The 15,920-nt window shown below is 35.2% G+C and overlaps 2 protein-coding genes across 2 annotated transcripts in view; both read left to right on the top strand.

The window, feature by feature from the left end:
* The first annotated feature begins 634 nt into the window (after positions 1-634).
* krtcap3 (keratinocyte associated protein 3) lies at positions 635-8,741 on the top strand. The gene is made up of 6 exons (XM_084097306.1): positions 635-746; positions 1,373-1,557; positions 3,569-3,628; positions 4,389-4,577; positions 5,937-6,071; positions 7,210-8,741. The coding sequence occupies exons 1-6, from the start codon at positions 734-736 to the stop codon at positions 7,303-7,305; spliced, it is 678 nt and encodes a 225-aa protein (XP_083953432.1). The 5' UTR covers positions 635-733; the 3' UTR covers positions 7,306-8,741.
* A 1,055-nt stretch (positions 8,742-9,796) lies between these two features.
* Positions 9,797-15,920, top strand: part of fzd3b (frizzled class receptor 3b) — a 31,087-nt gene continuing 24,963 nt past the window's right edge. The window contains exons 1-2 of the mRNA XM_084097633.1: positions 9,797-10,089; positions 11,816-12,355. Coding sequence (XP_083953759.1) covers positions 12,053-12,355 — 303 coding nt within the window. The 5' untranslated portion in view covers positions 9,797-10,089; positions 11,816-12,052. The remainder of the gene's footprint in view (positions 10,090-11,815; positions 12,356-15,920) is intronic.

Genomic DNA, 15,920 nt, shown 5'->3' with positions numbered 1-15,920 from the left:
TTAGTGCTGAATCTGATAATGTGGGTGTGTCGCTGGAATATGACAGGACTTTGGACACTGCTATTGTTTTATGCGTCTCAGTAGATCAGCGCTGTCATTGTTTGAATAGTTTGCATGGGCAGACAGATGCCAGACAGTGTTTGAGTGCTACAGTGAACCTCGTGAAACTAAATACTGCATATATTTGGATATTCGTGGAATACAGTGGTAATACAGTCTGACTGTAACAGTCGTAAGAGGTGCATCGAAGAATCTACGTGAACAACATAAGGGAAAAGCTAGAAAATTCCCGGATGACAGTGTGCAGTGCAATGCAAAGCAATGCAAAAAAAAAAAAAAAAAAAAAAAAGCATACGTTACATAGTATTATATATTGATTAGCCATTTCAAAAGTTTATCAAGTGCTTATATCAAATGCAGTAATCCAGCAATTTGATTTTTTGATTTGCAAAATTTAATAATTAAAATTAAGAGAGTTACAGAGGATTAAAGAGAAGACTAAATAAAATAAAAATTAAAAAAATCTGACAACTAAACATAGGTCAATAAAGTCTGAGGTTTTATTTGTGCTCTTCTGAATTTGCATTGAATGACCTTTGTATTCTGGCTCCTCCCACTTCCGCTGCACAGGTGAGGCGCGCGTGACGTCGTCGAGCATGAAGGGAGGAACCTGCGTTTTATATCCATGAAGTTTTTCTTTCTAAACTAAGAGCTCAAATACACAGTTATAGATATGTGTGATTTCGGTAAGTGACTTTTTTATTGCACGTATGAGAATTATAGTTGATTTATAGTTGAACTGAAGACATAAAAAGAGGGTTTCCAGAGAGGAAAGCCTCCGACAATCAGTTATTTGTTCTCGCCAAATGCGCGTCTGTTGTAATATTTACATTTTTCTCGTTTTTTATTCACTGTAAAAAAGAATATTCAGCAGCTGGATGAACCCTTAGACACATTATTTCATACTAATCCTGCGAAAGTAGGCCTAAATCAGCGCAGTTTCATATAGTAGTTTCATAGTAGTAGACACAAATGTAATTTGTGTCACGCTATAAATGTACACAACTATAAACATTATGAACTATATAAAAAAATCTGTTAATATATATTGCAAAAATATTTTATATATATATATATATATACATTTATTGAAGCAAAATGTATGCTAGTGCATTAGAATATAAAATCAAAACTAGTATCTATATCAAAACTAGTATCTTTCCTTTAAATAATAAGCACAAAAGCACTGGTCAACTAGTTAAAAATCATGGTAAAATGTTTACTAAACGTAGCAGTATTTGTGTAGGCTATCTAATGCAATGACATTTGTAAGTGTGAGAGCACTGTGTGAAAGTACACTATATTAATCTAGACAAGCAGAAGGGTCCTGGCCGGCTGATGAAGAAAGGATTGACGCTCATCGTCATTGGTCATGTTAATTTCATCCTGAGCGCTATTCTTCATGGCAGTGTGTTACGCCACGTATCCAAACCCAGCAATGAGATCTCAACGGAGTATACCGTATCAAACATCATCTCCGTCTCCTCAGGACTGCTGGTGAGTGAGTATGCTTATGTTTGTTCACTTATGTCCCATCTGTAGCTCCTAAACTCCCAGTGAGTCTGAATTCTGAGAATATTCCCTCAAAAAGGGCATAGTCACATCATGACACATCTACTGCTTATAATTTGGGTGTGTTGTGGTTTTCTTGTTCACCCAAATGAACTCTGCATATGCTGTTTTTACACATATTTAATACATTCTATTTGTTAGGCTTCCTGAGCAGTTTTAACATTTCTACGTTTTCCCACAGAGCCAGAAAATGAAAGGGTGCTTTCACGCTAGCACTTTTGGTACGCTCGCGGGTTCGATTGATGTCGCAGTTCGCTTCGTTTGATGATGTGAACGCTGCTTTCAGAATGTGTTCACACTTGTAATTCGATTATTTTGGTCTGGAGTGGACCAAAAAAGAAAATAACACATTTAGTCCTGGTTCGATTAGCATTTACGCTGTCATTTTTTTAACACCGAACCTAAAGATAAAAAAAAAAAAAAGCTGTTTTTATGACACAGCCTATATTTTGCGATGGAACTTGTCGAACATCCAGAACAATGCCTTGTCAGCACATATATGATGAAGCTGAGAACTCGTGAAGAGCTTATAAAATGTGTAAAGGAGTCAAAACAGCAACAGGAATCCCTCCGTTGTCACACACACGAATATAAAGATCTGCTGTGAGGAGATGTGGTTCTGATGCTTGTATCAAAGTGGCAACATCATGACTATGATGAGAAAAAACAGCTATGCCTGAGCATTCTGTCCTTTTTAGGGTCGCATCTTGTGACATCATGTCCTGTTTTCGGTTCGTTTACATGTCTTTGGCCCATGTTGCGTTCATATTTCAGTGGTTTTGCTGAAACCAAACACCACTTGTTTGGTTTTGCACCAGGGTTCATATGGCAGCGTTCACACTTATTCAAATGAACCGTACTAAAAGAGCAATCGCACCAGAGTTCGTTTTAATCGAATCGAATCGAACCAAACCTGACAAGTGTGAAGCATGAAGTGCTCTGAAAATGTCCTGGTAGACGGCTGCGTTGACTCTGGATTTAATAAAGCACAGTGGACCAAAGTCCTCTTTTCTGATAAGAGCAAATTTTGCATCTCATTTGGAAACCAAGGTCCCAGAGTCTGGAGGAAGAATGGAGAGGCACACAATCCAAGATGCTTGAAGTCCAGTGTGAAGTTTCCACAGTCTGGGTTGGTTTGGGGAGCCATGTCATCGGCTGGTGTTGGTCCACTGTGCTGTCCACTCAACGCAGCCGTCTACCAGGACATTTTCAGAGCACTTCATGCTTCCTTCATTTTCCAGCAGGATTTGCACCTGCCCACACTGCCAAAAGAACCAAAACCTGGTTCAATGACCATGGTATCACTATGTAATTACTGTGTGATTTCATGTAATATTCTAATTTTCTGGGATTTTGATTTCGTGGGTTTCATAAGCTGTAAGCCATAATCATCAAAATTATAACAAATAAAGGCTTGAAATATCTCACTTTGCATGTAATGAGTCTATATAATATATTAGTTTCACCTGTTAAGTTGAATTCTTGAAATAAATCCACTTTTTGATGATATTCTAATTTTATGACCAGCACCTGTATGTCTCAATTCTGCTGGACTCCCACGTTCTTTAGAACATTTGCAGTACTTTCGTGGCAGATAGACGCAAGTGCCATTATGTGCTGACGCTTTGAAAACAAAACCAAGTGTTCAAATTCAAGATATTAAAGTGAGGTGAGCTACTACAGTATGCATTTGGCTGATTTGCCATTTTGTCATTACCATGTAACTGAGATGAACAGCTGCTGCTTTGATGACGCAAGCCTACCACGGTTAGGACCCAAATCATATAATTAGTGCTGTTGAATCGATCACGATTAATCGCACCTAACATAAAAAAGCCATCGAACTCTGGTTCGAACCAGGTAATCAAACCAAGTGTGAAAGCACCCTAAAATTCCACTTATGTCCTCAAATGTTTTAAAATTATGTTTTTCTCAGAGCATCGCAAGTGGAATTGTTGCAATATTGGTGTCGAGGAATATTACCTACTCGAAACTAGTAAGTAACCTTTTCTCTGTTTTAGTGTTATATTTCTAAGGCCTTATCACGATTGTTCTGTATACCACTAAAAAAATACTATGTTCTTTCCCTGTATTATTTATAGTCAGCATGAAACGGAAGTTGCGATAAGTCTTAATTGTGACATACAGTACTGTGCAAAAGTCTTAGGCACGTATACCTTGAAGTATTTTCACACCAATAAAATGGTTTTAAGCCAGTTATTTATTTGTTTTGCTATAATGTGTCAGTGGGAAATATCAGTTTACATTTCCAAACATTCATTTTGCCATTAATTGTAATAATCCAGTGAGATTTGTATATGCACAAGGAGTCTGATAACAGTCGGTATGACCTGATCTCATAATCACTGAGTCTGTCTGTGAATACATGAAGAAACAGAAAAAAACTGAGACTGAGATTAAATCCAGAAGAACTGCGACAACGTCTCCAAGACACTTGAAGAAACCGATTTTTAGAGTAAAAATACAAATGTGCCTAAGAGTTTTGCACAGTACTGTTACTGTATATCCGAGTGAAACGGCTTCTCTAACAAGAAAAAATGTAAACACCTTTTTTAATGCCAGTAAACACGACGTCATCAGAAGAGATGTCACTGCAAGAGGAAGGGGAAGTTATTTTGATTCCGAGGGCAGATAAAAAATAATAAAAAAAGAGCGATATTCCATAATAAAGCAAGAATTGTCCATTTTTATTTTATGGTGTCATTAACACAGCTCTGTTCTTCTGCTTCCTGCAGCACATCGGTCTGTTAGTGAGTTCCTTTCTGAACACCCTGCTCACGCTGGCATGTTTATTGGGGTTGATTTTGGCTATCAGTCTGACTATTTCAACCGACGGGAGCGGCCTCATGAAAGGATGCAATTCTACCAACAATGCACGTTCTCTGGTTATCGTCAACTGCCCTTTTGATGCCACTCGCATCTATGTGAGTCTTTCTACTGGAAAACTACTTAAAACTACAGTGAAAATATTATTAGAAATGCATCTGTGTACACATCAGCATATTACAATGATTTCTGAAAGATCATGTGACACTGAAAACTGGAGTAATGATGCTTGAAAAAAATTACATTTTAAAGGGGTCATTTAATGGTACATGCACTTTTACAAGTTGATTGTACTGAAATGTATGTTGGCAGTGCCTGTACACAACCATCATAAAATTATCAAATCCATCCAGTGGTTTTTTTTTAAATCTTCTTATATGTTTTCCCCTCTCTCGAATCAAGCCGTTCGATTTTGTGACGTCACAAAATCGACGCCCCTCCCACGATTGTTGATGGACAGCAGCGTTTCAATACAGACCCGCCCTTGCTCGTGAGCGAGCTGTCAATCATAGTCCGCGCGGTCATTGTTGATACGCTGGATCACTGTTAATGAACAGAATGGCGTCTAAGCGATTGTGGTGTTCTGTTCTTGGGTGTAATAACGAACACAGCAGTCATTTTGATGTTCCTAAATCCGAACCGCTGAAGACGCAGTGGCGGAGTTTTGTTTTCGAAGGGAATATTCCCCACGATCAATGTCAATGCTTTCATGTTTGCGCGAATCATTTCACACACCAGACTGCTTTACAAACGAGGGTCAGTATAAAGCTGGTTTTGCTAAGAAGCTGCTCCTGAAAAAAGGATCGGTACCAACTATTTGTGTTCCTGCTGCACCTCCAGAAGAAGAAATGAGTGTAACGTTTTATTAACCTTTATATTAATATTTATATTAATCTTTGCAAATCGCTAGCTGCACGCTTCACGATGAATGCAGCTGTTTACACTCAGGGTACATTACGGCAACGTTCTCAATATAATTCATAATCCCACGTTTATAATGAACAACGCGTTATGGTTATTGTGTTACGGTGTATGCACAGAACAGAGGGGCGGGGTGAGCAAAGCTCATTATCATTTAAAGACACATGCACTTAAACGGCGTGCTGAAAACAGAGCTGTTTTTGACCAGGTAAAATGAGTGTTTTCTTACAATACTAATGAGAATTTTTAATTAAAGTATATTACAAACTTTTAATTTAGACCCTAAAGAATCATATTAGCTTGTACAAAAATGGCATTATATGACCCCTTTAAAATATATTCATATAGAGCATTTATTTTAAAATGTAATAATACATCACAATATTGCTTTTTTATTGTATTTTTGAGACTGAGAGATCTGAGACTTTTTTTCAAAAACATTTATAAAATGTTAATTATTGCAAATGTCTGAGCCCCAGTGTAAATGCTTGAATTGAGAATCTTGCGTATGAAGACTGAACTTGTTTCTCGTCCAGGACACAACCCTTGCTCTGTGGTTCACCTGTGCTGCGTTTACTGTGCTGGAGGCTGGACTGTCTGTGTGGTGCTTTATTGTGGGTCTCCAATTAAGAGGCATCGGACCCTGTGCTCAAAACTACATCAGAGAGCAGGTACAACTCTGAATATTCATGCAGGAGACTCCGCTGAATTAACCTGCTGTGTGTAAAATCATTTTCCTAGGGATTTTCTATGGACTGATTATGGAAATGATTTTGCAGGGTTCAGAGCTCTTTACATTTATGCATTTAAGGCAGAAGAAAGCAGGTGGTTTTATTCAAAGCTTCTTACAATGCATGCATTTATACCTTTTGTCAGCCTTTCAAAGTGCTAGTTTTTGAAAACGATTCTGTTATTATCTCCATGTAAACTACAAAAACTTGAATTTGTGAAAACAGAAACATCATGCACGTGTGTATTATGTGTTCAGTTTATTTGTTTCTTTGCAAAGTGACATCGCCAACTACTGGCCTGGCAGCAGAATACAGCATTTTTAGTCATTTTCGCGGATCCGTGTGAACGGAGATCGTTTTAACAACAGTGTCATCGTGGAAAAAGCAAAGGAAAAACTTTTTTGTTTATAGTACATAGTTGTCATGTAACCGTACCCTGAATCTTCACACAAACTGGTTTCAGACTCTTTGAGATGAGGTGATGTGCAATGTTTATTATGAGAATTTATTTATTTTTTCACTTTTGATGCATATAAATCTATTGTTTGAGACCTCCACAACAAAATGAGAAACGGTAACACTTTATAATAACGTTCAGTTGTAACATCATTTATTAAACATTTATGAAACGAATATTCATGTTTTGTAAATGATTAGTTAATCATTTACTAATCAGTTGTAAATGACTTAGAACTGAATCTACAAAACACAAACAATAATTAACATATCACTTATTAATCATTTATGAACACATAGTCATGTTTCGTAAATAATTAGTCAATCATTTACTAATCACTTGTAAATGACAAAATGTACAAAACATACATAAAATTAGTATATCACTTGCTAATCATTTATGAATGTTATGTAAATGATCAGTTCATCATTAACTAACCATTTATAAATGACTTGCAACTGAACGTTATTATAAAGTGTTACCTGAGAAACCTTTAAAATAGCATAATTTGGGCACTTTAATTCTAAAAAGGTCATGTAGAACTGTAATAAAAAAACATAGGGATTAAAAAGAGCTATAATATGAGCTCTTTTTAATTAATGTGATTGTCTTTCATAACAGCTGGAAGAGGAGGCCTTGGCGTCAGGATCAAAGATGGCCCAACACCACACAACTCAAGGAGAGCGTCTCATTGCACATCAGTCCGCCAGCGCTTAGAGAGAGGTGGGACATTTACTGTGGCGAAACGACATAATGCAAGTTTTCATTCATATGGAGTTACATTCTGCATTTGTATTAATTAATAATGTCAATTGTTCTGTAGATGATTTGAAGCACTGAGGTTGTGAAACAGATTTTATGCCGGTTGAACTCAAGTCAGTTGAGGATGTTTTCAGTCTACTCATATAGATTGTAATTAAACCAAAAACATATTCATTGTCATTTTCTGTAACTGTATACTGTATTACATGTTGTGCAGTTATCGTTTACATGGAAACTAAACGCCCAACCTAATTTCAATTTTTTTATATTATGTTTTGTCATTGCGTTCCCAATGTCAAATATACCAAATACTGTTTTATTTTACTTTAAAGGAAAGCAACTGCTTTACCGTCTAATGTGCCACACAGTGAGCTCTCTATAGCTAGTTGTCATACAAAGTCCAATATGCAGTATAGAGAGTGTGCGTCAGAGACGTTAATCTGGGGTGGATTCAATGATGCAGAGAAAATCTCACACTCACAGATAATCTAGTGTGATTACAGTAGTTAAATATTGACAGAGACATGACTGAAACTGTCAAAACACAGAGATTTCCCTCTGCTTGATACATTCAGTTTCATTTCAAAAGACTGCGTTTGTTTAGAGAGCTGTAATATAGTTTCATTCCTGACACGTTACTCAAAATCCCTCATCTCGATGCAGAAAAGCGAACCTTTGCTTTCTACATTTCATTTTATTATTTTTAACATTGTGGTGTGTTATCAATGTGCATTATATTTGAATAAATACATTTTAATATAAAAATGAGTTTTCAGAAATCTAACTGCTCCATAATGATTGTTTTTTTTTGTTTTTTTTTACATTAGGCTGTGAAATGTTTTTGATATGCAGATATAATAATTTCATTTTAGATTCCACAACTAGAGTTGAAATGGTGAACATTGTTCTTTTATATCTACACTTTAAAATAAGTTTTACACATTTGCTGTAATGTTTTAGTAGTTTTATGAACAATTGTCTAAAATGCAATTAACGTGGCATGAAAAGTATGTTGAAGAGGATGCCCTGAAAAGGATGAACAACATTTTCTGAAGACCCACTTTCACTGATCCTTTGTTAGATTGGAAAAATAGTTCTCAAAGACCTGTTTTGTGCCCTTGTGCCTCCTGTGATCTCACACTGGCCCGGTTTAATTCCATATGTAAGTTGATGATGTGTTCTCAGTGTTATGGTAAAGCTGACCTCATTCACTTCACTGCACCTGTTGGATTGCTGGACATCTGCTGTTCACTCAATGCATCAGAGACAAAAGAGTGTCAGAGACAAAAACCTCTACAATCTAGATTATCAGACTCCCAACTATATGGTTATTACTTTATCATTTAATCAAGATAAAGAGAAAAATGCATAATAAAATAACCTGTTCCCCTGGTTTTTGAGGTCATTGTGAAATTTAGTTTGAGAGAGTTTTATTACATAACAAGGAATAGCATAATGTATTCAGTTATTTATCGTTTTTACCATATATACATATTTTTCCCATTATTTTTTTTTGTCACTGCTTTGATTCCTGTGCAATATTGTATGTAAAACAAGTTCCTCTGTAACTGAAGGCAAAATATTAGTGCTGTCAAATCGATTAATAGCATCTAACAAAAGTTTGAGTTTATTTAATGTTACATATATATAAACACATGTAAATTCAAACGTATGTTAGATGCGATTAATCTATTTGACAGTGCTACAAAAGATACCATTTAAAAATATTTGTTTCTAAAAAAAAAAAAAATTTAACTTTAAAATATATAAAATATAATTAAGTTATAAAAAAAAAATCACTCAGTTTTCGTTTCGAAACGACTTAATTAAAAATGCACCGTTACTTAGTGCCAGAGATGGACATGCGCAGTTCCTTGAAGTCGATTCTCGCTGTCTTGAGGAGGGGGCATAGAAATACAATAAGCTGAAAGAAAAGAAATTACTATGAAACTTCATAAAATGGGCGGGTATATCTGCCGGGAGGTTGTTTATATCTTGCCAGGTAGGTTGTGTCTAAACATTAAAAATCATAGTTTAAGCTTTCACTGTGTATTTTCAAATTAAGCGGTTATTAAAGTTTCTGAGTACTGTTATTAGGGATTGTGTCGACCGCACGCAGAGCTGTTTTGGTCACAAGGCGCTTGTTACTTTTCACAGCGCTGGTGAGTTTGGACTAATCACAATCGTTAGTGGTTATAGATTTTAGATGTATTATATTTGAGAGAGCTATGGTAGATTTTTTATTTGTTTGTCAGATATTAATCCTTCGAATTAAGGTACTTAAACGATTATACATAGTATTAAAAAATATTTTCTGACAAGACAAAAAACGTCGTGGGATTTGAATGCGGCTCAATAGCGGTCTGTGCCGTTGAGCCTCCAAGCGCCCCCTGGAGGAATAAAGGTGCATGTCTCATTGGAAACAGCTGAAGGTGGGGCGAATCGGGAGTTTCGTTGCGATCGTGAATATGCAAAGCCACCGGGCAGCCGTCCGTGACGCTCTTCATGTGCTCGTTTCGGGTAGTTTACGATTTTTGTGTCCATCAGCGTCTCAATGCAAATAAGCAGCCGGAGCGAGTGTTTTCATGCTGTGTGAGTGTCTGAGTGAAACTGCAGCACGGACTTCAGTGTGTTACATGATTGTAGGTGCTGAAATCAAACCTGCAGCGTATATCTACACCGAGAGACACGCTGTACAGTGTCATATGGAGAAAACCAGATGATCTTTGCCAGGGAAAGGTAAAGTTTCATATGCATAATATTGCACGCACTGTTCAAGTGTTTTAATCCACATAAATATGTGGTTTTAGCATATATTTTCTATAATCATATATATATATATATATATATATATATATATATATATATATATATATATATATATATATAGTCTACTGTTCCTGTCTGTAAATGCATGTTGATTAATTTTCAGACATGAGTAATCTCCCATCATATGTTACACTGCTGACACCGCAGACCTGTGTGAAATATCGGAAATGATTTATATATTTATAACACGTATAATGCAATCTAAGTTGTGCATAGGTTTGTCTATTTGAAGAATATTGATTAATTTGACATGTCTAGTAATGTGTGGTGTTTTAGAGAATTCATGAAGACTTTTTTCAGATTTTTAATGTCTGGTTTCTGTGTTTCGTAGATGGTTGTGTGTTTGTAGACTCACACAAACGTGTTGTAAGGGGGATGGGATGTTTACACTGGATCCTGTTAATTCAGATTCAACACAATCGGGATTAAGAAGGACTGATGAAATGGCATGAGAATGTGTTACGTACTACTCACTGCCCATATTACTCGCTTTTCTCACAAATTGATTAGAATTAAATGCATTTCTGTTTAAAATGCTCAGTTGAATTCTATGTGTGTTAACTCGTGAAGAAAAGTAAAACTTCAGCTGAATATTAAAATAATAAAATATGAAATTATATTTTGCATAATGAACAAACTAATTTTTAGCAAGGTTTTTAAATTAAATATATAATATATAATGAAATGAACTAGGCTAGAATTAATAATATTTTCACGACAATTAAGCACATTTCTCCCCAAAATACACAATACTGTACGTCTTCTCAATACAGTAATGAATGTCTGGACACAGTGATTTTTAAATTATAATAAGAAATAGTGGTCATTCTTTAGTTTACCATCCAATTCTCACTATTAACTACAACTTTTGCCTCAACAATCTCCTAATTAATGTTTATTAATTTAAGTATGGATAAGGGTATGTAGAATATGGTCATGCAAAATAAGGCATTAATCTGTACTAATAAACAGCCAGTATCAGTAATATGCATGCTAATCAGCAACTAGTTAATAGAGAGAATTGGACCCTTAACTAAAGTGTTACCGAAATAATTAAATTCACCACAGCAAATACTACTGTAATGTATGAGTAATTTATATATATATATATATATATATATATATATATATATATATATATATATATATATATATTACTTCAACACAATTTAAATATTTTCTTTTGCAAGCACAGTTTATTTTTAATTTTTTTCATGCACTAATGCATTTTTTTTTTGTAAAAGAAATGTGCTTAATTGTCATGAAAATAATGAAGAAATGCTTAGGGGTCCTAAAATAGGCTTGAATTTCTTAATGCAAAATATAATTGTGTCCATTTTCTCCATTTTGGAGCTGAAATATGACCCATGCATGTTCTTGAACGGTTTTGTGAGGTTCACCTAGTTAATGGATTGTTGGTTTTGGTTTACGGCTGTTATAACAGCTGTTTAACTGGTCTTGCCTAGTATAGTAACTGTTTACAAGCTGGGGTTTACACAAGCTTGCTTTGCCAGACACTAAACTAATGAAGTTAACCAGTTAAAATGGATCATTTTCTTATTTACACACACTGGCTTCAAATGAGTCTGGTAGCATTTTAAATGGTCTTTATATGTATTTTTAAATGTTGTTCCAGGTATTCAGTATCAGTTGTCGTGGCCCCGTTTGAAGGATCCATTGAAGACCACCCTGACCAAAGACAGTTTCTCATTCATTCTGTAGTCTTGTATGCATGTGAGAGGATACATAAGACTGCGGATCAAAGCGTGCACTGACCCGAGACGCCGGTCAACAGACAGGTATCCATGAGGACCATCTGACAGAGCAGGAAGGGCATGGAAGCAGTTGATCGAAGCGGCATGCCTTACACACTATGGGTGTGGCGGGTCTCTGCGTAGAGAAGAAACCCTTGTGCTCGCGTTCCTGCCAGTCTCAGTTCTGCCATTCAAACATGGATTTACCTTCCCGAGGGATGTGGCTCTTCGGGGCTCTGCTGCTCTTGTCCCTGTTCACGAGCAGCCTGGGCATCCACATGGACTCGGTGGTGGGCAGTCACAGCATGTTCACCTGCGAGTCGATCGGTCTGCGTATGTGCCAGGATCTACCCTACAACAGCACCTTCATGCCCAACCTCCTGAACCACTACGACCAGCAGACGGCCGCGCTGGCCATGGAGGTACGAGCCGCTCCTTCTGTCTCTTGTTCTGCTGGGATTTAGAGAAGGTGCCACAGAAACCGGGTTGCCATGGAGCTTGTTGTAGTGGAAGCTGGTGGTTTGTGGTTGTGCTTTGATGAACTTGAATAATTTAGACTGTTGCAAGTGAAGTAATCTTAATGTCATATTTTTAAACCTGAGTGTGAGAGCTGCAGGATTATAGGTGCTATTTTGGGGGGGTTGTTCTTGTTTTGATCTTAAGGGTTGTAAGGTACTGTTATTGTGACTACAGCTTGATCTGAACATGTCGTCTAATTTTCGTCTGTGACATCCAGATTTTGATTTTGAGATACATTTTGCCCTTTTTCCTAACTCTTCACTGGGTGATTCTGCTCTCTTATGGACATTGTATATGAGAACCCTTTAAGTTGATTACTTCATGATTTCTAAATATTAATCCATTTGGATAGGAATCTATTTTTGTATTTATTGAATATATTGAAAACATATTGTCATTACAACCAGTGTTGGGTTAGTTACTCTAAAAAAGTAATTCATTACTAGCTACTAATTACATCAACCGTGTAAGTAGATTACTGTACTGTGTTAATTAGATTACTTTAGTGTAATTAGATTTCTCCCTAAAAACTATTGCATTACTAATTACTTTCTAAATCCCATATCAACCTCGACCAGTTGAACAGTGCACACGGATAGTCATGAAACTGCTCTTTTAATTCTTCCAAATAAATAATATAAAATCGCATAAATTATTCTTGAACTGACCAAAGTATTTAAAGAGAGGTTACATTAAAAACAGACATTTTAACATTTTACGCAAAATGTTGATGTTTTAATCCACTATTGTTTAGAATTCTTCTATTGTTTATACATTATTTAATACAATTACATCAGAAGTAACTGTAATTAAATTACAGAAATATTAAGAGTAATCCTTTACTTCACATTTTCAAGGGAAAAGTAATTAGATTACAGAAAAAAATATGAGTAATGCCTTACTTTACAGTTTAAGGGAAAACTAAATTACAGAAAAATCTGAGTATCTTTTCTTTTAAAATCTTTACTTTTTTAATTGAAAAAAGTAATTAGATTACAGAAAAAATAAGAGTAATCCCTTACTTTACTTTTTTAATTGAAAAAAGTAATGATTACAGAAAAAATAAGAGTAATCCCTTACTTTAAAAAAAAGTAATTAGATTACAAAAAATTAAGAGTAATCCCTTACTTTACTTTTTCAAGGGAAAATTAAATTACAGAAAAATTAAGAGTAATCCCTTACTTTACTGTTTAAGGGAACATTTTATTATAGAAAAAATAGGAGTAATCCCTTACTTTACTTTTTAGGGGAAAAGTAATTAAATCACAGACAAATGAGAGTAATCCTTTACTTTACCTTTTTAAAGGAAAAGTAACTAAATTACAGTAATTAATTACTTACTTACACCAAACACTGATTACAACCCTCCAAATTTGTTAATGAAAAACAATTAGATTGTTTTGAACAGTTTATAGTGACATTTTATTCTACAAACATTCTCTTTTTCTCTTTTCCCCATTTGTGTGATGCAGATTGTGCTTGCTCAGGATTTTTTTTTTAAATGCCTGCCACGGCCATTTTGATGAATCATATCCATATGAAATGCAATGAATAGAGATCATTTTTGCCCAGAGGTGTTTTTGCGTAATGGATCTGTTATTCATCATAAAAGTAAACTTAAGTGCTGTAATGTCATTCATCAAAGATAGTAGATTTAATCTCGTTTTAATAAAAAGGCTAGAATAATTAAATATAAATAAAATATATATTTATCGCTATTGATATAATCACATTATAGGTTAAACATTCACCGCATTTGAGAGATGTTGGATATTGTTTCTTTTGACTCAAGCATTTCTTCCTGCTAAATAATTAGACTTTTAGAAATTGATTATATAGATATAAGTAAAAATTATTAACCGTTAACTCTAAATTATTTGTTTCTGAAATAGCTCATCTGTTACAGAAATATCTAGGGAATGTCAAACAGCCAGGAATGGAATGTTTGTTGAATGCTGCTTTATTCCATTTGTTGCAGGAACACATGGAGCCATCTTACATTCTTTCCCAGTTCTAACGGCCTCATGGTCTCTGCTGAGACCCATAAAGGCTGGATTGATTTGAAGCGTGGGATAATGCTCTTTCTCCCATTGTTTCAGTCAATTAAACACGATGAAGAGCATAAGCGTCCATCTGTGTTCTGAGATCACAACAGGGCAGCCAGTGTCAGTTGCCTGCTGTAGGTCTGGGGGGGTCATGTGACCCGGGCGGCACTGATGTGTCAGGGGTGTACAGTATCCCCTGTGGATATGTATTACATCACCCCGAGATGCCCTGTTGGTGAACCAGAGCCAAAGTCCTTAAAAACAAGCCTTACCCCCCTCCCTGTTTGCCCCAGTGTCGCGATGATGTACTGTAGGGTGGACGAGTTGATGAATCAATGGGATATGGAATTGTGATTTGTTGCAACATTACTGAAAGTATTTTAACTTTAACAACGTCAGTATCGTTTCCAAATTTATTTTCTAAAATATTATTTTTACCCAAATTGTTTACTTCTTTACAAATTCATCCCTTACAGTACAATTTTACAAATGTTATGTGATTTGGAATTTATTCAAACAAAATCGGTTCAAACTAATTTGTTCTCTGATCGGACATGGCTGGCGTGTGACTGTTGCACAAGGGCTTTATGTTTCTTTTCTGTTAGAGATCGGATGGGATTATGTGGAAATCTGGTGTGTATGTTAACTGAAGTTTTCTCTGTTGTGAATGAGGTCAGGCGATTAGCGCTGACCCTGATAAAAACCATAAATATAGGTTATCCGTGTATTATGTGTTTATGTTGAGCTGGATTCTGTGCTCGTGAATATAATCCAAGCAGAAGGATATTATGCTTTTTTTACAGTTAAAGCTAAATGTTAAGTTTGAACTTACAGAAGTTTGATGAATGTCACAAAATTCTTTAAAAATGTCAAACAAAATTAGCCTATATATATATATATATTTGTAATTTCACCCAAAAATTAAACTGCTTATTTTTCTATATGAAATTATTAGGTTTTTTTGTGTGCATTGTGACATTATTTTCATTATTTAAGCACAGATATTTCCCTCCCAAATTACTGTAAACTAAAATGTTATTTTAAATGTTTATACAGAAATGAAAAATCATCCTGTTAACTGATCTCAAAAAAATTTAAGAATGCATTAAATTCAGTATAAAAACACTACCATTAGGCCCATGTATAAATACTTTACAGTTAAAATAATATGTAATTATTTTTTCACTTTAAATTACTTAGAATTTGGGAGTAAATGTTTATTGGAAAATAAACATGGAAATAACTTTACAATGCAAAAATACTACATTTTAATGGTAGTATTTAAACAGGCTCAATTTATTTTTATTTTTTATTTTATTTCAAAATCATACTTTTAATTTTCGGGTGAAATTTGCCCCACTCATGTTCTAGACAGGTTTCATGAGATTAACCCGGTTTTCAACAGCGGTAACCAATGGGTAAT

This window comes from Abramis brama (assembly GCF_963993115.1).
Source record: "Abramis brama genome assembly, chromosome: 21".
Taxonomy (NCBI): Eukaryota; Metazoa; Chordata; class Actinopteri; order Cypriniformes; family Leuciscidae; genus Abramis; species Abramis brama.
This window is presented reverse-complemented; position numbering and strand designations above follow the sequence as displayed.